Source organism: Uloborus diversus, chromosome 9 (genome assembly GCF_026930045.1).
Source record: "Uloborus diversus isolate 005 chromosome 9, Udiv.v.3.1, whole genome shotgun sequence".
Classification (NCBI taxonomy): Eukaryota; Metazoa; Arthropoda; class Arachnida; order Araneae; family Uloboridae; genus Uloborus; species Uloborus diversus.
Window position 1 is genome coordinate 106435767 of NC_072739.1, and position 22290 is coordinate 106458056.

The window sequence follows — 22290 nt, forward strand, 5'->3', positions numbered from 1 at the left end:
TCTCAGAGCAACAGTAAGACATCTAATCTCAGGAATACAGTAGGATCCCAACTTACGCGAGGAATGCGTTCCAAGACCCCCCGCGCAGGTCGGAATTCCGCGTTGTGGAACAACGTATGTTTTGAAATTTTTTATAAGCATACCCAATTATTTCAGACTTGTGTTACCGCCCCTTAAATTGTTTCAAACCATTTCTTAACTATATATTACCGTATGTTTTATAAAGAACCGATTTTTTACTGTATTTTAGAAAAAGCGTTACTATTTAACATGATTACTCTGTTATGAAGCACAAAATGAATTAATAGAAAAATAAAATAAAAAAGAATTATTAAAAAATTCTAAAAAAATTTTCAGTACTTATAAAAATTCTCTCTCAAAAAATCCCCCCTGGAATCTGAAGTAAAGGCGAACATCCCCCCTAGATATTGAATCCTAATTCAAACCCTGCTTCCGCCTTTTTACCGAGAAAACTTATTTCTGCACCTTATCAGCAGATTGTTATGAAAGTGCAGAATTATTGATGCACTGATTATCTGTGCTTTACTTATCCTCAAAGTTAAAACTATTCAACTTTTACTCTATTAATTAAACAACCTTAGAGATAAAAAACAAGCTGTCTCTGTTTGCACTCCTCCCCCCCCCCCCCCAATAGTACAGTAAAACTAAGCGAAAAAAATGCAAAACCCGAACATAAAAAAAAAGCTTGAATCTGTTGCAAATTACTTCTTACCCTTCCAACAAGAAGGGGTAAAAAGTTCCTGAATTTTGTGCCTCGGGTTTGGGGGAAGGAAGCAGGGACGAAAAAAATTCTGTTTTTTAATAAAGATTTCTATTACTTAAAAAATTACTAAAAAATCGTAGGAACCACTCCATACTAGAAAAATAATAAACTCTAAAAAACAAAAATGCTAATAAACGAGGGGCCCAGGCGAGGGGGGGGGGGACATGGTGCAGATTGGGCCATTGGAATTTTTAAGAAAGTTTTTTGATGGGGTATTTCTTTAAAATTTAACTTCTTTATTAATTTACTTTGGCTTTTTATTCTTGAAGGATACTTTGTAACGCTTGAGGGATGGGCCGTCGCTTTAGGGGGGGGGGACCCTGTACTTTGCTTTCTAAAATAAACAATTGCAGTGAAGTTCACGGACAAATTTCACTTATTTTTAACTTTTAGAAAAAAGTAAAAATGCAGCACAAGCACAATGATAAGATAAAGAAATGTAAAACAATTTAGTTGTAACTGGAGTTATTGAACTGTTTAGAGTGCTGGAATGATATCAAAAACTAAATCCCTGTGAAGCCCTTAAAAAAGTCCTAATTCACTAAAGTTTCCTTTGTCCTTCTTAATTAATTTACTCCAATTTTTCCAATCTTTTGCCATCACCTTAAGGGGGGATAAACCGAAATCGCCACTAGTGAGACAAGAAATGCTGCAATTCTTTCCCCTTTAGGTGGAAGGGGATTCTCGATGGCAAACACCAAGCTGCCTCTCTTTTACGCAGATGGTTATGTGAATTATGCTAAATATGCGCACATATAAATGCAAAATTTTTGAGTACATTATGCGATAAAAAAATTTGATAAATGTGTTACATCAAGCTACCCAACAAATCCAATGCATTGACGAATTTTGGTGGTCCAGAACCTGAAGTGACCCAACAATAGAACAAGTTTTGATGATAGCAATGAAAAAAAAAAAAAAAACAGAATTTCATTTATAAGAGATTGGATTTCATATGGTAATTAATAATCTGTCAGATCTGTTTCACATTCGTTTTACTGTCCCAAATTCCTGGTCGCAAAGAACAAACGAATGTCCCTCATAGGAAAGTCATCAGCAATCTCGTTAAATTTCTTCAGTGTGTTATTTTTAGAAAAAGTCTCCTGCAGTCTTATTTTGACCAGCGTATATCTCACTCAAAGCGTACAGTTTTTTCGTAGTTCCTTGAGTGATGTTAATAAAACCCCTGAGAATTTCATTCCGATACTTTTCTGCCTTGTGTCTACCCAGGTCATGGTTTCGAATCCCCTCCCCCCTACAACCCTCCTAACTGACGAACCTACCATTACCATAATGATAGATCAAAGGATTTTAGATAGATTTTATTTCGTTACGCTAAAAAATCTTAATTCTTCTATGATCTTGCCATATATTTTCACATTGCATATTACTATTCCATCATTCGCGTTAAGTGCAAAGTCTGGGACTTCCAATATGTGTACTAAACGAAAAATGTGACCCCTAAATAGAATACTTTGTTGTACAAGGATTGACTCCCCTGCTACACTAATTGATTTCTCTATATACATATATCGCAAAACCACAGCTAACTTAATTTTGAAAAAAAAAATGACTTATGCCCATTCTGAAGTAATTTATTCAAATATGGGTAAGCTATTGTCATTTTTGATGGGTATGAGAAGGAGAAAGCACCAAAGAAGTATCATCTGCATCCTATTTCAACAGCCAAGCTTTCTGCTAATAGCTATGTTAACGCCTCTGCGCGGGTCCCCGAGCGATAAGGAGCAACGCTTGGGGTCTTGGCTTTGCCAAGCAACCCTAAAGCCCCCATTGTGAGAGGAGCGTGGGAAACCACCCCTCGGAGATGCACTTCCAACTTTGTAGCTAGCGGATGCAGCCATAGGGCTCTCGCTCCCAATCCCTTGTAAGGATACATGCGTATCCTAGTCTTACTTTAATATTATGCTCATACTCTAATTGTAAATAAATTTAATTGTTGTTGTTTTAACCACGACTCATCAATGCAGTCAACAATCTAAATATACAGTCCACTGCTGGGAAATTAGTTTTTCCCCCTGAAGCCAGGCGGCTTCATTTTTGGTCCGTCGAGCCGGATGAGAATCAGCGCATTTGATTTCTTAGCAGACTTTCTACGTAATACGATGACGGACCTCAACATTTTGAACCGAAGACGAGGAGGTCTCAAAGGACAAGTCATGCGGCTGCTATCATCTATAGGAAGTGATATCGACGCAATGGACTCGACGGAAATCGGTTGCAAAGTTGAACATGTGCAAGCTCTAAAAACCAAATTCGAGCAGCTGAAATTAGATTACTATTCAGTGCTGAAGGATGAGGAATTGGACGAAAATGAAGAGATTTTCATTGATCTCGAAGAAGAATTAGAAAAAATAGAAGTCGCCCTCAAGCGCAAGTTCAAGCAGCTGAACAACAATATTTCCCGCTCCTTTAATGATGCACCACCTAACTCAACAATCAGTATCCGGCTTCCCGAAATATCACTTCCAAAATTTAACGGTAAATATGAAGAATGGTTCCTCTTCAAAGAACAATTTAACTCCATCATCAATAGCAACTCTTCCCTCTCAGATTCACAAAAACTGTATTACCTGAAATCATCACTTATCGGCCGCGCCAAAGAAATAGAAACAATAGATGATACCTACCAGTCCCTGTGGAAGGCCTTGACTGAGAGGTTCGAAAATAAGAGACTAATTGTGAACAGTCATATACAAGAGCTGTTAAACATCCAGAAAATTACTCATGAGTCTGCAGATGAGCTGAGAAATCTTGTGGACAAGATTCATAAGCATCTGCGTGCACTCCGGCAAATGGATCTGCAATGTAATGATTTTACAGACGTTTTACTCCTCAACATATTTCTTCAAAAGGTGGGTGCAGAATCACGAAAACAATTTGAGATGTCCTTAACCTCTACAGACCTCCCAAAATGGAGCAATTTTGTTCAACTCTTAGAAAAGAGGCATCATTTTTTGGAGACTTCTCAAATTCAATACACTTCACAAATAGAACCCAGATTAACCTAAAAAACATCTATAAGCAGTGTAAATAAGCCATTGCCATTGAACAGTTGTAAATTGTGCAGTGATTCACATAATCTGCATAATTGTGAAGAATTCAAGCGTCTAAATGTCAAACAAAGATATGACCTAGTGCGGAAAAACAATTTGTGCTTAAATTGTTTTGGATTATCTCACCGAGTACAAGATTGCAAATCTAAGAACAGCTGCCGACAGTGCTCACAAAGGCACCACTCTTTACTACACAAGGACAGCTCGACCGGAAATTCCCATGCATTCATCCTCAACCCCCATGGCGAACGAAGCACAATTTTTTCGCCACAATTTGCCTCAAGCAATACAGGTGTTGAAAACCCCTCACTCGAGCGGGGGAAGGACAGAGACACTTGTTTACTTTCAAGTCGTAAAGCTATCCTACTGTCAACTGTTAAGATCTTCACCCCAGCTGATGTTGCAGAATACTCTCAAGAGTTTAGGAGACACTCGGGGAACAAGATTGAAGCTGAGACACAAACTCCTAATGAACTATCGAACATTTCATTGACTGTTACGATAGATAACAATTCATTTCTTAATGACATTCTAGGAATATCTAATAACTTTACAAAACTTGTGAGAACTCTTAAGTTTTATGTTTAGATTTATGCAAAACTGCAGGTACCCAGATCAAAGAACATCTGGCCCAATCAAGACGCAAGAGTTAATGAAGGCGGAAACATTTCTTATTCAGGCTGTTCAAAGGACAGAATTCGAAACGGAAATAACGAACTTATCAAAGGGAAATTTCGTAACAGGTAATAGTAAATTAAGATCTCTAAACCCCTTCTTAGATAAAAATAACGTCCTTAGAGTAGGTGGTCGTTTAAGAAATTCGAACCTCTGTTATTCTCAAAAGCATCCTGCGATACTCCCTGCTAAGCACAAGCTAACTCAAATTATTATAAAGCATTTTCACGTAAAAAATTTACATGTTGGACCACAGTCCTTATTATATTTTGTAAGAGAAAGATTTTGGTCCCTGAATGGTAGGAATCAGTGCCGAAAAATTGTGCATAGTTGTATCACTTGTTATAAGGCAAATCCCTCTTTAACGGAACAACTCATAGGATCTCTGCCTGAAACGCGCGTAAACCCCAGTTTTCCTTTCCAACATACTGGAGTAGATTTCTGCGGCCCATTTTACGTAAAATATAAGTGTCTGAGAAAGGGGGTTTTAAACAAGATTTATGTCGCTATTTTTGTGTGCTTATCGACTAAAGCGGTTCACTTTGAAGTAGTTTCGGATTTAACGACAGAATCACTTATAGCTTCTCTAAAACGATTTTTTGCCAGAAGAGGTAAATGCTCAGTTCTGTACAGTGACAATGCAAAAAACTTTGTGGGGGCCCACGCTGAACTAAAGCGTCTTTACAATCTTGTATGCAAACCAGATGAATATTTAAGCAACTATTTATCTTCCGAAAACATTGAGTGGAAATTTATCCCTCCAAGAAATCCTCATTTCGGGGGAATTTGGGAAGCAGGTATAAAGTCCTTCAAGTACCACTTAAAGAGATCTATTGGCAATGCGAGATTGACATATGAAGAATTTATAACTGTAACTAATCAGGTGGAAGCAATTTTGAATTCTCGACCACTGACTCCTTTGTCATCAGCAACTGATGATTTAGAAATTTTGACACCAGGTCATTTCCTTATTGGACGGCCAATTAATTCAATTATTGAGCCTCAGCTATTAAATTTAAATGAAAATAGATTCGGATGAAATATTTGTGTTTGTAGTTTTTTTTTTTTTAATTTCAATTGTATAGCTCATTATGCTACTCATTATGCTATCGTATTTAACATGTGTTACTGTTTTCATAATTATTCAACTTTGGTAAGAGATTTGTTCAATTTTTATGTAAGTTTATTTAAAATCTATGTTTTTCAATTGTTGAATGTAATACATTGCAACGCCGGGCGGCATGTTAACGCCTCTGCGCGGGTCCCCCAAGCGATAAGGAGCAACGCTTGGGGTCTTGGCTTTGCCAAGCAACCCTAAAGCCCCCATTGTGAGAGGAGCGTGGGAAACCACCCCTCGGAGATGCACTTCCAACGTTGTAGCTAGCGGATGCAGCCATAGGGCTCTCGCTCCCAATCCCTTGTAAGGATACATGCGTATCCTAGTCTTACTTTAATATTATGCTCATACTCTAATTGTAAATAAATTTAATTGTTGTTGTTTTAACCACGACTCATCAATGCAGTCAACAATCTAAATATACAGTCCACTGCTGGAAAATTAGTTTTTCCCTCTGAAGCCAGGCAGCTTCAAGCTACTTGAAATAAATAAGTAAAGCATTTTCTTAAACAAAACAATTTCCCATTATTTTTATCTGGAATAAAATATTTAATTCTTAACACTAATTGAAAAAATTGTTTCATAAACATGGAACAGCTTTGTAGCTCTTTTTTCATAGTTACATTTCTAATCAGGATATTTTAGTTGCATTTTTCTTCCTTTTTTAGAACATTGTTTTCCTATTTTTTAAAGCATAATTTTCTTATTTTTGAAACTTTTGCTCCAATTTTCTTACTATTTTTTTCAAAAACTGTCTGTGGAGCCTGGATGTTTTTCGAAATTTAAATTCGAGAAATGCAACTGTAGATAATCTTCAACGATGATATCTTGTAGTTCGTTCGGGTGCGCTCTTCCGGAGAATTTTTCGAAATTGAAGCTCAAATTTTCAATTCCCAGCCTGATATTTTTATTTGTTTGAAATACGAGCATTTACACTCTCAGTGAAACTATTTTGAGCATTTTAGATGGATGTGGTACCTTTTAGGATTACAGGAGTGACTCTCGACAAGGATGCAACAGGAAGAGGGGCTGTAATTTGCAAGATTATTTTGAAAAAATATTATTAGTGAAAAGTTGATTACTTTAGTGATTTTTTAGAAGAGGATTATAAACAATAGAGCTAAAAGGAAAAAAGACAATCGTAATGCCTCCCACCCTGTCAAAAAAAAAAGGCAAATATATGGGTCTGCTGAATACTTCTATACTGCAGTGACGTATCTGAGAGGGATTTGGGCCATTTTCTGCCCTGGATAAGCTCTCTTTTTCGAAAAGAGGATAGCATTTTACCTCTCAAGGAAAAAAGAGATATTTTGAAACATTATTCAAATAAGATACAATATATGTTACAAATTAAAAAGGGAGGAAACTTCTCTCAGATATATTACAAAAGATCGACTAAACCAGCGTTTTTAAAGCGACAACTTTAAAAAATTTTCCAGCAGAGCGTCTCCTCTCTCCCCCCAAAGTCATTTAAGATCGTTTTAAATTTTGACTTCAATTTCTTAAATGTTCCGAGAGACAGTCCTGAAAACACCTTCCTTTCCGAAGGTAGGCCAAACTAACATTTTTCGAGCTTCAATTTCGAAAAATTTCCAGAGAGAGCCTTGAATCTCTCTTCCCTTTAACGTCACCTGAAATCGTCTAAACCTTTGTTTTTTGAGCAATGATTTTGAATATTATTGGGGGAGAACCCACTGTAACCCCTCTCTCAAAAACAGTCAAAGGTAATTTACAGTTGCACTTTTCAAAATTCAACTATGAAATTTGCCAGGGGAGGGAACCGAAGCTTCTCCTTCCATTTTCAAAGATTGTCTAAAACTGCTTTTTTCAACTACAATTTAGAGGCTTTTCTAGGGAAGAAATCCCCGTATCCTCCTACCTCTGTAGGAATATTTCACTTACGATTAGGTTCTAACGTTTCATAATAAATTGCTAATGTTATTTTAAAAAATGAATGTCTATTAAACCGTAAGGGAGGAGGGAGGGCACTATCCTTAAAGTTCACCAGAGAGACTGGAGGACCCCATAGGTATGCCACTGAGTGCCTTAAATTTTGACACAAGCATCTTAATTTTTCTTTTATGAAAAACATGCTATTCCTTGATATTTTTTAGTAAGTGTTGAAATGTTATGAACTTCAATTGTGCAAAAAGGGGAAAAATGCATTTGAAGGGCTCCCATTCAAATTAGCCTGACTTGATTTAGCGAAATATAAGTTCTTCCTCTCTGCAGCTTCGTTTCATGAAAACATTTTTTTTTTAAACTAATTCAGCACAACTGAAGTATGTATAATTGAAGAAGAAATGATGAACATTGGGTGCCTGATGCAGAAGCTGGTTATGAGAAGCTTCCTTGCCAGTCAGCCATAGCCAATTCAGTCTCATTTCAGCAGCCTGCACATTACAGTAAAACACTATGGTGCTCTATTTTAATCTTGTTTTTTTTTTTTAGCTAATGGGGGTACTGCCATACCCCTGGTGACCCCCGTGTGCACGCCTCTGAATATATGTAATTAACAATATGCATTACCACTCCAAATACTTCTTGTAAAGGGGCTTGTAGTACAGTAATCCCTCGTTATATCACACTTTTTGGGGGACAAAAAAAGGGTGATATAACCAGGGGCGGCATTTCAGCATTTCGTTTGGGGGGTCGAGTTTCTTGAACATGAATTTCCTCAGAACGGTATAAAATACATATTGATTTTCACAAGAACTGATAATTAAATGGTTTTAATGTTAAGAATAATTAGGTTTGTAAAGAACAATTAAAATTTTTTCGACCGAAGCTTTAAATTTATTTTGTTATAAGTTATCTCACAAAATATCTCGGTACTAGTTTTTATTTTTTAGTAAAGTTTTAATCTGCTATTTTTGGAGCCAGGAAGAACAGAAAATTTTGTAACTATAGTTAATCAATATCCAATGACTTAATTTATTGCCAGTATAGCTAAAGAGGAAGGTCTTGCTTTGCCTCATTGCGCTTCGAAGGCAATTCTCTAACCTCCTGAGACACGAAAGTCAAAATTCGTTGACGTTCAGTTCTCCTACAACTTTCTGGTTGTGTGCGTAGTTTTTTACACCGATGAAGAGGCTCCATTTTTGTAGCCTTGAAATAGCTATATGCTGTATTTTCGTGTAAATTTGTGCTTTATTTACATCGGTTTTTCAATTTAATCACGGAAGTTATCTTTCAAATGACTGACCTGATTGAAACAGACAAAAAACAATGGAAGCAAGAAAGTTATGTCAAAAAAGCACATTTCCTTTAGATTCCTCTCTTTAAAATAACCAAGAAAGCTTTTTAAATAGGCTAGTATTTATTTTGTGTCATTAAAAAGTATAATCACAATTCACAAAACAATTCCTCTTCCCTCATGCTATTACTTATAAGTGTAATATTTTCTTTTTCGCTTTCTATAACCTATTGTTACAAATCCTGTAAATAGTAATTATTGTAGTAACGTAACCTGTAAATAGTTTCCCGTAATGAATATACAACCCTTTTTTCATATGGCTAAAATATACGACCCCTATTCCCTTTTTGTTCATTGATAAAATTTGATAACGGTCAACGCATTTCGAGAAGCATGTGGAATATTTGAGAAATTTCTTTTCGGTGTATTTAAGCCGTTAGCGATGGATAAACAGTGAGTTTCGATTGAGATTTCGAACTGAGTGCATTTTTGCTCTGTTTATTGCGAGGCATTTTCGCTGTGTTGTTTTCGTATTTGGAAGTAAATACGTGTGTAAACGTTGAGTTTACGGTGTTGTGTGATAATTGCTTAATTGCTGATGAATAATTTAGCAGTTGTTGAAGATCTTTCCTGTACATAGTGTAAATAAATTTCCTGTGTTTTTATCAAGAACTGTGTCTTCATTTCAAGAAAGTGGAAGTCGCACCGAATCCGTTACAATTTGGCGCCCAACGTGGGGCTACTTCAGGACTTTCTTGCAGTAAGTGTGACTTTGGACATTTTTTCATAAAAACTTTTTGAATTTGGACTTTAATTTTATGGTGATTACTCGCGCAATGGATGAACAATTAAAACAACTGCTTGATGCAATCAACTCTGTTAAAAATGAATTGGCGGCTAATCAAGACCAATTAAAAAGTGATTTGACTGCAAGTTTTACTGCAAATCAAGAACTATTAAAAAATGATATGGCGGCTAATCAAGAACAATTGAAAAATGATATGGCGGCTAATCAAGAACAATTAAAAAGTGATCTGACTGCAAGTATGTTGGCAAATCAAGACCAGTTAAAAAGCGATTTAACGGTGCTGAAAAAGGACTTAACGTCTAACCAAGAAGAAATTAAAAACGACCTTATTTCGGTAAAGACTGTGATGGAAAATAAATTTAATGACATAGAGCATCGAGTTGATGCTATTGAAGAAAAATTTGATACCGTTGAAAGCCGATTCAATGCTGTAGAAAATAAATTTGAAGAAGAAGATAGAAGATTTCATCTACTTAAAGAAGAGATCTTTAAGGACGTGGAAAGGAGATTGGCGACCGCGGAAAGCAGCTCTGTACAGTTTGGCGCTCCCACATCGGTTGCTCGACTGTCCATTAAACTTGCCACATTTGATGGGAAAACTTCGTGGCAGGTTTACAAAACTCAGTTCATGATAGTGGCGGAAGCGAACGGATGGGACTCTGCTACCAAGGCCTGCCATCTTGCAGCATCCCTGAGAGGTGACGCAGCGGACATTCTTCAGACCCTTCCGGACGGCCAGCGCCTGGATTTCGCCGCCCTCACATCTGCGTTGGAGCTTCGCTTCGGTGAGAAGTGCCAGAAAGATTTCAGCCGACTCCAGTTGAAGTCCCGTTTCCAGAAAACCGGGGAAACCCTGCAAGAGCTTGCGGCGGACATCGAGAGACTGTCTCATCTTGCTTTTTGCGACTGTCCTGCGGATGTTCGAGACAACCTGGCACTCAACTACTACGTCGACGGGGTTCGAGATCCGGAAATCCAGAAAGCTCTACGGATGGCGGATGTCAAAGACCTGAATTCTGCTGTTGTGTATGCGATGAAGTTGGAGGCCGCACAGCAAGCAACCCGTGTGGATCGCCATCCCATCCGAACTCTGGAAGCTGATGAGTCTGATTCCAGGTCGTCCCACCTCGCTGAACTCGAGAGACAACTCGGTGACTTGGCAAGACATCTGAGCAGCATAACAGCCCAAAAGAAACAAGAGCAGAAGTGCTGGAAATGCGGTAGTGAAGGACACCTGCGAAGGAGTTGTCCGGCTCGCCAAGCTACGCGAGGGAAGGAAATCACCACCACCAGAGCTCTGCAGATTTCCTCTTCTAGTAGTGGCAGTGATGGACTTTTCATTTACGCCCATGTAAATGGGAATCCTTGCAAACTGATTGTCGACACTGGAGCCAATGTGACAATCGTTAGGACAGATGTGGCTCGTGAATTTGGATTGAAACTGCTGTGGATATCGCCACGCGTAAGTCTCCAGACTGTGACAGGTGACAAAATTGAGATTGACGGTAAAGTGGACTTGGAAATAGTGTTTGGGAATGCCACCTACCATCATACGGCATTCGTCGCTAATATCACGGACCCCTTCATTCTCGGATTGGACTTTTTGAAGAAATATGACTTCACTCTCGACTTCAAGACTAATGAGCTGCACTCGATGAGAGAAGACATAGCCGTTTTCCCTGCAGAGAGTGATGTAAAATCCGCTCATCAAATAATAGCTCAAACAGATTTATCGATTCCCTCAAGGTCAGAATCATTAATACCTGGCTCCCTTGAAGAAAGCAATAGTTTTCGATTTGGACTCATTGAATACCCTAACCTAAGCAATAGCCTAAAAGGAGTACTGGTAGCATCTACGCTTGTGGACCTTTCTAAGGATGTAATTCCTGTGAGAGTCGCCAACGTGAGTGAAAGGCCAAGGAATATCCGAAAAGGTGAAGTGTTGGCAACTTGTACTCCAGTAAACTGCATCATTAGAAGAATCAATTCCCCTGAGACTGTGTCTTCTGAGTCCTTGACGTCGAAGTTAATTGGGAGTGCGCCATTATCGAAAGATCAAAGAACTGCTGCGGAACAATTGGTGGATGACTTCAAGCATCTGTTTTCATCAGCATCGGAGGATGTCGGCCGTACGAATTTAACGCAGCATAGGATTTACACTGGAGAACACCCCCCTATTAAGCAGCATCCAAGACGACTACCATTCGCCAAGAAGGAAGAAGTTGAGACCCTCCTGAAAGAGATGAAGGAGAATGATGTCATCGAACCGTCATCCAGTCCTTGGGCTTCTCCCATCGTCTTAGTCCGAAAGAAAGATGGCTCCACCAGATTTTGTGTCGATTACCGACGGCTGAATGAAATCACCAAGAAAGACAGTTACCCTCTTCCACGGATAGACGACACCTTGGACACTCTTTCCGGACACAAGTGGTTTTCGACCCTGGACTTGAAGAGCGGCTACTGGCAGGTTGAGATACACCCTGATGACCGAGAAAAGACAGCATTTACAACTGGACAAGGCTTATGGCAGTTTAAAGTGATGCCCTTCGGCCTCTGTAATGCACCAGCTACGTTCGAGCGTCTTATGGAGACAGTGTTAAGAGGACTTTCCTACGAATCCTGTCTGGTCTACTTAGACGATATTATCATCGTGGGACGCAGTTTCGAAGAACATCTGGCAAATCTTAGGAAGGTGCTGCAAAAGCTTAAGGAAGCCAATCTGAAGTTAAGCCCGTCCAAATGTAATTTGTTCCGCCGGGAAGTGAACTACCTTGGTCACATCATCTCTTCTGAAGGTGTGCAAACCGATCCAGAAAAGGTATCTGCGGTCAAGAATTGGAGTCGTCCCGAAAACATCCATCAGCTGCGAAGTTTCCTGGGGCTCTGCACATACTACAGGAAGTTTGTAAAGGGTTTTTCCAACATTGCACGACCTTTGCATAAGCTGACGGAGAGCAAGCAAAAGTTTGAATGGTCCAAAGAATGCGAAGATCCATTTCTACGACTGAAGGAGGCTTTAACATCAACGCCTATCCTCGCCTATCCTCAGCCTGAAAAATCCTTCATCCTGGACACTGATGCGAGCAACGAGGGCATCGGAGCTGTTTTATCCCAAGAAATTGACGGAAATGAACATGTCATCGCTTACTGGAGCAAATGCTTATCAAAGTCGGAGCGAAATTACTGCGTCACCAGAAAGGAGTTACTGGCCATAGTGAAAGCTGTAGAACACTTCCATCATTACCTCTACGGCCGAAAATTTCTGCTTCGGACAGATCATGCCTCATTAACTTGGCTTTTGAACTTCAACAATCCGGAAGGCCAGATAGCCAGATGGATACAGCGGCTCCAGGAATATGACATGGAGATCAAGCATCGAAAAGGGTTATCTCACGGTAATGCTGACGCTTTATCAAGGAGACCCTGTCCTGAGAACTGCCACTATTGTTCCCGAATCGAGAAACAGTATGGAACGACTAGCCCTACCGCCTATCAGGTGACAGTGACTCCAACATCATCAGAACCTGATCCATGGAGTGATGACCAAGTTCGAAAAGATCAACTTGAAGACCCCGACATAAAACCAATTTTAGAGTTCATGGAAAGTGACAGTCGACGCCCTAGCTGGCAGGACGTTTCCATCTTCAGTCCTGCAACAAAAAGATACTGGGCTTTATGGAACTCACTCCATTTACGGAACGGCGTGCTACACCGGAAATGGGAATCTGACGACGGTAAAACATCTAGGTGGCAGTTACTACTTCCCCGATCAAGGATTTCAGATGTTTTGAAAGAAATACATAGTAGTGCGACTGGAGGACATTTTGGTGTCTTGAAAACCCTCAATAAAGTTCGGGAGCGCTTCTTCTGGAGTAAGGCGAAGGATGACGTGGAGAAGTGGTGCCATTCTTGTGACGCCTGTGCTGCTCGTAAAGGACCGAAGAAGAGAAGCAGAGGGAAGCTACATCTGTACAACGTTGGAGCTCCTTTCGAACGAATTGGGATCGACATCCTGGGTCCTCTACCAAGAACTGCTGATGGGAACAAATACATTCTTGTTTCCATCGACTACTTCACCAAATGGCCGGAAGCATATCCCATTCCAGATCAAGAGGCTACCACCGTAGCAGAGACTCTAGTCCAACATTGGATCTCGAGATATGGAACACCTTTGCAGATTCATTCCGATCAAGGGAGGAATTTCATCTCTGCTGTGTTTAAGGGCCTATGTCAAATTCTCGGAATTGAGAAAACTAGGACAACACCACTACACCCACAATCGGACGGCATGGTGGAGAGATTTAACCGCACAATCCTGAACAATCTCTCACTTATGGTATCCAGAAATCAACAGGATTGGGACAAGAAGCTACCTTTGTTCCTGCTGGCCTACCGCAGTGCTGTCCACGAGACTACCGGATATGCCCCATCTCAGATGCTCTTCGGACGAGAGCTTCGGCTACCTTGTGATCTCGTCTTCGGTCGTCCTCCGGATGCGCCTTCATCGCCTGAGGAGTACATCCAGGATCTCCAGGCCCGGTTGGGAGACGTTCATAACTTCGCACGAGAGCGAATCAACATCGCGGCGGAGAAGATGAAGACCCGATACGACACAAGGTCTACTGGACATGAATTCAACGAAGGCGACAAGGTTTGCTTATGGAATCCCATCCGACGGAAAGGTCTGTCACCCAAATTGCAGTCGCATTGGGATGGACCCTACAAAGTCCTTAACCGACTAAATGACGTCGTAGTGAGGATCCAAAAATCACCTAATGCAAAACCTAGGGTTGTACATTATGATCGGTTAGCCCCATACTATGGCCATAGTTCATGAGTATTACGTAAACAACCATGGTTGATAACATAAAAGTTGTAGATAATTTTGTTGCTTTTAATGTTTAGTAATATTTCTTGTTATTATTGTATTTTCTGTATCTGTTAGTTATTAATTAATGTGTATATTTGTGAACATGTGATAGAAGTTTGGCACCCTTTCTGGGGATTGTACTGCCCGGGACGTGCAGTCCTTGGGAAGGGGGCAATGTTACAAATCCTGTAAATAGTAATTATTGTAGTAACGTAACCTGTAAATAGTTTCCCGTAATGAATATACAACCCCTTTTTCATATGGCTAAAATATACGACCCCTATTCCCTTTTTGTTCATTGATAAAATTTGATAACGGTCAACGCATTTCGAGAAGCATGTGGAATATTTGAGAAATTTCTTTTCGGTGTATTTAAGCCGTTAGCGATGGATAAACAGTGAGTTTCGATTGAGATTTCGAACTGAGTGCATTTTTGCTCTGTTTATTGCGAGGCATTTTCGCTGTGTTGTTTTCGTATTTGGAAGTAAATACGTGTGTAAACGTTGAGTTTACGGTGTTGTGTGATAATTGCTTAATTGCTGATGAATAATTTAGCAGTTGTTGAAGATCTTTCCTGTACATAGTGTAAATAAATTTCCTGTGTTTTTATCAAGAACTGTGTCTTCATTTCAAGAAAGTGGAAGTCGCACCGAATCCGTTACACTATTCTACATAATATTGAAGTTAAGACCAATAATAAATATATCTCATTAAATCCTGTCTCAATTTCTTGAGAAACTGAATTGATCAGTTTATTCAAAATATTGATTTAATATTTTGACTAGAACTTCATCTGGGTTTTGTCACCTCTTCCACATTGGCATACATTGAAAACTGTTACGAAAAGTTCTGTCACAAAGTTCCACACCTGGTTCAAGTATGCATTAATGCGAAAATTACTAAGAGTTTCAATTGTCAATCCAAGAATTAAGATTAGCGAATTAAAATTTTTATGATAGAGTGTAGCATTTATCAAAAAAAAAAAAAAAACGCTCCGCAGTATAAATAAAGTAAACACAAAATTCAGACAAAAGCATACATATTAAAATGACATCAAATTTTTTATCAATGAAAAGGTCGCTTTCCAGTAATTCTTCCAGGGGGCTTTTATAACTCTTGAAGACCATCTTGTGTCACTCGGAGATTGTCAAGTAAAGAGCCTCAAGATACATTTGTTGATGTGAAAGTATTTTTTGATGTGAGATGTTTTTCAAAAATAGCATATCTTTACAAAAAGTTCCCATGAAAGCATATGATACACCGAGTTGCTAAAATGTGTTTCTAGTACATGGCGTCAATGAACACTTACTCGCTGAACATTAAGTTATAATATGAGCATAAAAATTTATGTAAAATGACATGGAAATTACGCGTAACAATTGCACAGACTCTACACTGTACGGGTATCTCATACAAGATGCTCCATCATAACATAGATTACTCAATTTTGAAATATTTAACCCATATGAAGCGATTACTTCTTTAGTTGAGGCAAACACTTATCCTCCATCAGTTTTTTCTGTTCTGAAAATTCAGGCAAATGATTTTCTAAGTTATCTAAATTGAATTTTACCATTTTATATTATTCTTAGTGAAAAATTTGGGGGTGCAACCGCCCCCTCTCGCACCCCCTATTTGCCGCCCCTGGATATAACCGAGGTTCTTAAAAACAGTTATCGATTCATTCCTTTTGACATGATTTTCAAATGGTTTCGAAGTAGTTCATGAATATACTATTGCGTTTTAAAATTTAAGCAAGATTGAAATTAAAGTAACTTTTTAATCATCAAACAGGGTTGGTAAAAAAACCGTTCCTTTGGTTTAAACCAGGTTTTTTTGGTTTAAACCGGGTTTTTTTTGGTTTAAATACTATTTGCGAGAAAAACAATTAATTTTCGGAAAGTAATTAAGGTTCCATGTAATTAAGTTATTCAATAGTCACATTATACCTAATTTCTTGATTAATTAAAGAGATAAGACCAAAATCTTGTAACTAAATTAAATAATTAAAATAGCTTTCTGCGGGGACATATTGATTGAAATGTTTGACTTGATTAACATATTATTATGCATGTATATGTGGACCCTTTATGATACGAAATACTTCAAGAAGTGGTTGTGGTGCGGGTTAAGATAAAATATAATGAAGATCCAAGGAAAAAAACTTTATAAAACCAACATAATATGGATAATTATCGAATAAAGGTAAAAGTTATGTTTTTAAGCATAATCTTTTCAAAAAAACAATTTTCATATTTTTTCTTTCTGATCTTACATAATGCTGATTTTTATATACACAATGTCGCAAATATTGAAGTAAAGCAAAATGTACAACAGTACATGATTGAACAGTCAAAAAATCGATTGCTGTTGTACTGACAAAGTTTAAAAAAAAAAGTGCTGCTCTATATTCGACTCCGTTCTTATTTTAAAAGACTTGGAAAAGATATCGACTATCGCTAAAACAAAGAACCAAATCAAAAATACAAAAATTGGTGTAACATGGCTTAAATTGCAGCTTATTTACTGGCATACATGTTGCATCCAGCATTGAAGTTTAAAAAATATTAAATGCAAACTCTTTAGAACAAATAAATGTGTAGCAAATTCTATTTCAAGAATTTTTTTTTTGCCAAAAACGTTATATACGTGAGGTATAAACTTTTTTTTAAAAATTTGATTCAAAAAATATTATTTGTGCTCACCTGCAGAACAAATCTTAATTTTTAAGTGCAAACAATAAAGTTAGACTGTTGATTACCTTACAAGTCAAAGTTAAAATTCCAGGAAAGTGCAAATAAATGGGCAAAAATGTCACACCCCTGCAACAGGAGTGAGCAATATAATGAATTGCATCTACAATAAAAGATTCAATCCTTAGTAAATCTTAACTAATCACGCAAATTAAGCATAATGATGGAAGTTGACTGAAATATGCTTTATTGGCACATATATGAAATAAAAAATATATTAATATTTTTTTCGATTAAAGCTTGTAATACATTTTGAAGAAGCAATTTTGCAATTTTAGTATTTATCTCTGCAACTTAGCTAGGAACTTAGCATAAATGGAATTTTACATTTTTCAATAGGTGTGGAAATCAATGTAAACCTGTAAAATGGATTTTTTTTTGGCTTTTTTTAAAAAAACCATTTTTTAAAAAAACCGCATGGTTTAAAAAAAAACAATTGGTTTAAACCATGGTTTAAACCAAACAACCTTGTCATCAAATGAGGCGAATGAAGATGATCTTTCTTAGCTATTGCGAGACTAGAGTGAGCATTTTAATAGGCTCTTATTCCCAATAGACTTAATAATCCCTTTGATTTACTTTAGAAATGATGTGCAAAATAAAAGTATCCATATTGCTTCGAGAAAACTCTTTCGCCCGTCCCGTTCAGGTCATTCTTCCTTTATTTGATGCAAATCCCGATTTGTGCAACAAAGCACAAATTTTTTCTGTACTAAAAGGCAGTCAGAGCAGGGCGTGTGTTCTCTTCTAGTTTGAACAATATGACACCTACCTGTTGTCTCTCATTCATTGTTATGGCCTTAGTTTCAATGCAAGAGAAATGTCAAGTAGTTTCCAAACTATATCTTAAGCTAAAACATTCTATGGGTATGTACATTTGGATGGCGAGAATTGCGTTGCTTTTTCAGCAAATTCAGAAGACTAGAAACATCTTCATTGATTTGTTCATTGACAAAATAAAGAAGAACGATATTGTTTCTGAGTAATACCATATGTTTTCATGAAGGGTTTCAAATTTGAAGCAAGGTTTTTTTTTAGGTTTTAATATTTCAGGAGGCAGAAGAAAAGCGATATATCCAAATAAGCGATATAGCAGTAGACTACTGTATCTCACAAGCAAAAGCATACTGAAATTTTTTATTTGTCTGAAAACCTTGACTTGAACCTTAACAGTGCAAGTGCATTGTCTATATACATCCCACCTATTTTTTGCTACTCTTACCCATGAACTTCAAAATGTTCAATATGTTCAATATATTATATATTATATATTCAATATGTTCAATATGTTATGTTCCAATCTTATTCAATCTTACATGTTAGAATACGTCATATTTTGCCTCAGCACTCGCTGATAGCTGATTGGTCAATGTTTTTCCGGTTATGCAATTTAAACTTTCCCTTGACCTTGATTCATCCATTTGTACATTTCGCACTGAGGAAGGAGGCTATTGCCTCCGAAACATGTCTGCGTTTTTATAAACTTTTATCTTTTCTGTGCTTTTAAACGTTGTTTCATTTTTATCCAATTTTCTTATTGTATTGTTAAACATTCGTTTGCGTAACATCTTTCAAATTCCCCAAGAACCAATAGTAAACTCAAATAAATAGATGCTCAATAAGCATCTCATTAATGGTTTTCTTTTTTTGCGTAGTAATTTCCAAAGCATCTCCTGATGAGGCAGTGAGAATGGATGTAAGGTGACAAAATAAAAAATTTTGAGATAATTTGTACAAATGGTAAATGAAACTCTTCCCTGTCATGGGCCAAGAGATAGTACTAGTTGTAGCCCGGGTAAGTGCTGCTATACAGCATGATTTAGAAAAACTTTTCAATTCAAGTCTACCTAGGGTGCTAACTTTAAACGTGTTTTACTTATAAATTTATTACTATGTATTTTTATAAATTTATTTAGTTAGTTTGCTTATAAATTTATTACCAAATCAGTGAGATGTATTCGCAGAAAGTGGACTTCTCCTGTTTTAAACTTTGGAGCAGGGGGGGGGGGGGGGGCTTGCCCATTTTCAAAAAATGTTCAGTTAAAAAGAAAAAAAAAATAAAGATTGTTATGTGACACCCCTGTATTTTTAATAAATATTTTTTATTTAAAAAAATTTGTTGTGCCCCACTTCTTGTTACCACCTCCCTCCTCCTTTTACAAAATTTTATGAACCCTCTATCCTTTTCAAAGCATGACATCATTTGTGGATACTCTTGCCTTATTGCTTATGTGCTTGATGTATTTCTGAAATGTTTACAATTTTGTTTGATTAAAGATTTTTATTTCTAGTTTGGATGTTAAAATGAGCTGTCTCTCAGAGGAAATGTCTGAAACTATGAAAACTCCAGGAGAAAATGATGCATTAGCAAAGTTCAGTGTTAAAACAATAGCATCAATTCCAGCTTACAAAGTATGTTAAATTTAAAATGCAAGTTTCAATTTCATAGTATATTTAATGCATCATGCTTGTTTTTTGCTTTTATAAATGCTTTCAAGTTTATCGGATTAAGGATTAACCATGGACGAGAGGGGTTTGGGAAATCTAGTGTGAAAGAAAATTGCATTGTACACTTTGTTTTGAGTTTCGTTGAAAGAAAAACATGATTCACTTGTTTTATGTTTTGTCTTTTTTTTTTAAATTTTTACTAACTTTGTTGAAATATGATTTGTTTCAGCCTTGTCTCGTGCTTGAAAAATATAGTGATGTAAACATTTGTTTACTCCAACTTGATTATTGTTCATGGTAAGACCTCCATATCTAAAAGGGGACTTTTCTGATGCATCTGGACTGTCTAGGGGGAAAATATCTTCCTGGGACATTATGTCATTAAGTTTGATTTGCTGTTTAATTACATTAAATGCCTCAAGTATAATACATGCATTAAAATGAAAATTTTGGCTTAAAAAATTTATAACTTCATTGAAAGTTTTAGTGGTTGAATATTGCAATTTTCTTTCTTTGGAGGTATTCATATTTTTGTGAGGCTGTGTAGGAGGAAAAATGTTGAATCATATGAGGCAGTAAGAAGCAAAGGGATGTAAGTGGACGTTTTCAAGTTTTGAGTAAAACGTGTTTAAAGATGATGTCCTAGGTAGGCTTTCATTGAATTTTTTTTTCTAAATCATGCTGTATCGCAGCACCTACCAGTACTATCTCTTGCCCCAAGACAGATGAGAGGTTCTCCTACTATTTGTACTGGTTATCTCCAAATTTTTAATTTTGCCACTTACATCCCTTTGCTTCTCACTGCCTCATATGTTCAGAGAATAATGTCCATTACGCTTGCTTATCTGTGTAGTCATTTCTATTTGCCTCAAGATAAAACTCTGTATCTTCTATTGTAGATCACAACCTGTCACTATAGTGAGATAAAAATAGATAGTATCAGCACAGAGCTCAAAACTATCTGCAGGAATGAAAATCAGCATGCAGTAAAATTTTTAGCAAAAAAAATGCCTTTTGCTTTCAATCGTGAGCAATAGTGAACATTTTTCATTAATTTATCTTCAAATTGTATAGATAATCAGGGTTTAACATGGATATTATTAACAATTTTCAGCCAATGCACATATCTACAGCAAATGTATCTGCACAGCATCAATATATCCGCACATTGTGTGCCTCTATATTATCTAGTTAGTCCTGTCACTCAATTGTTGATTGTCATCTTTCGTTTCTAAGTGTTTGCAAAAAATTAATTATATGATTTTTTTTCCCTGAATGTGCTAAGAATCAGATTGCAATGTGCATTTTAGCAATAATAAATAGTAATAATTTTTTTTTAAAATAAAATGCTAGCAAACATTTCTTTTTTTTCACTATGTCATTTACTGTTTACGGTTGTTACGAATAATAGCTAAGACGAACAAATTTTGTTGATTTTTTACATTTTGTATTTAACGAGCTCAACTGTATTTTATTCAACTTTGAGGTTCTATTACTGAACCCAGATCTATAGTTTTTCAAAAAATGTATGAATTAAATAAGACATTAAGAATATTTTTAGCTCAATTGAAATTAAAAGCCTTCATCTTGAATTTGTTGTTGTTAGCAATGGAAAGATTGCTGAGCTGTTGAGCAGATTAATCTAAGTAGTCCGCATATTAGTCTATTCCCCACCCCTTGTCATATATATATCTCTATCACATGACCCCTTATGTAGATAATGGGGCCCATCTCTGTAGCTGACCTTGAGTGACTCCCCAACCCTCGCACAGAATTTTCTGTGAATTTCCCTCTGTATTTCAAGGTTGCATAGCTTTCGGAAATGTATGTTAGTCATTTAGACCAATAGCGCAACAACCTAGTGGGTTACTTCCTTTTATCGTAAGCTGTAAGTATTGTTCTTCATTGCATACTTTTGTATAGTAAATGGTATCTATTTTATTAGCTGAAACAAACACTAAAAGAAATCATTTGAAATTCTTTTTCGTCTCACGGATCGCTAGGACAAGGAAAAGAACGAAAAGAGAGCACTAAAGTAATATTGCGACACGACTACACCAGGGTTAAACATTCATTTCTGCAACAGTAACTAAAACTTCCATTTGGAATTGGCTACCATGTGAAAAAGATTCTTCCCCCCCCCCAGACTTGCTGCTTTTTTTTTAGATGGCTTTGCATAAGATAAGTTTACTTAGATATTATTGACTAACCCCTACATATCTTAAACATCAATAAATGTACTTATTTTTCCTATTCCAGCAAATAGAGTCCAAAAAAGCTACTTGGTTAGTTGTGCTAGCAATAGTTTTCAAAAAAAAAAAAAAAAAATTCTCCTTCCAAGCATTCTGTGCTCAATGCTTTTTTATCCTAGGCTAGCCTTTCATCCTAGGTTTATTTTTTTCCAATTCATTACTAAAGTTTTATTATCATTATAACAAGTGCGGACATTATACCAGTGGCAGATACAAGGAGAGCGTTATGACCCCCCCCCCCCTAAACTGTCGACAATAGTATCGGCTCTCATTGTGTTCAAACACTTCTTTGCTTATGAAATTCATTTATAAC

General features: G+C 37.0%; 1 protein-coding gene across 1 annotated transcript in view; it reads left to right on the top strand.

Moving 5' to 3' along the window:
* The first annotated feature begins 2907 nt into the window (after positions 1-2907).
* Positions 2908-22290, top strand: part of LOC129230420 (uncharacterized) — a 263650-nt gene continuing 244267 nt past the window's right edge. Inside the window, exon 1 of the mRNA XM_054864820.1 lies at positions 2908-3610. Within this exon, the coding sequence (XP_054720795.1) occupies positions 2908-3610 (703 nt within the window). The remainder of the gene's footprint in view (positions 3611-22290) is intronic.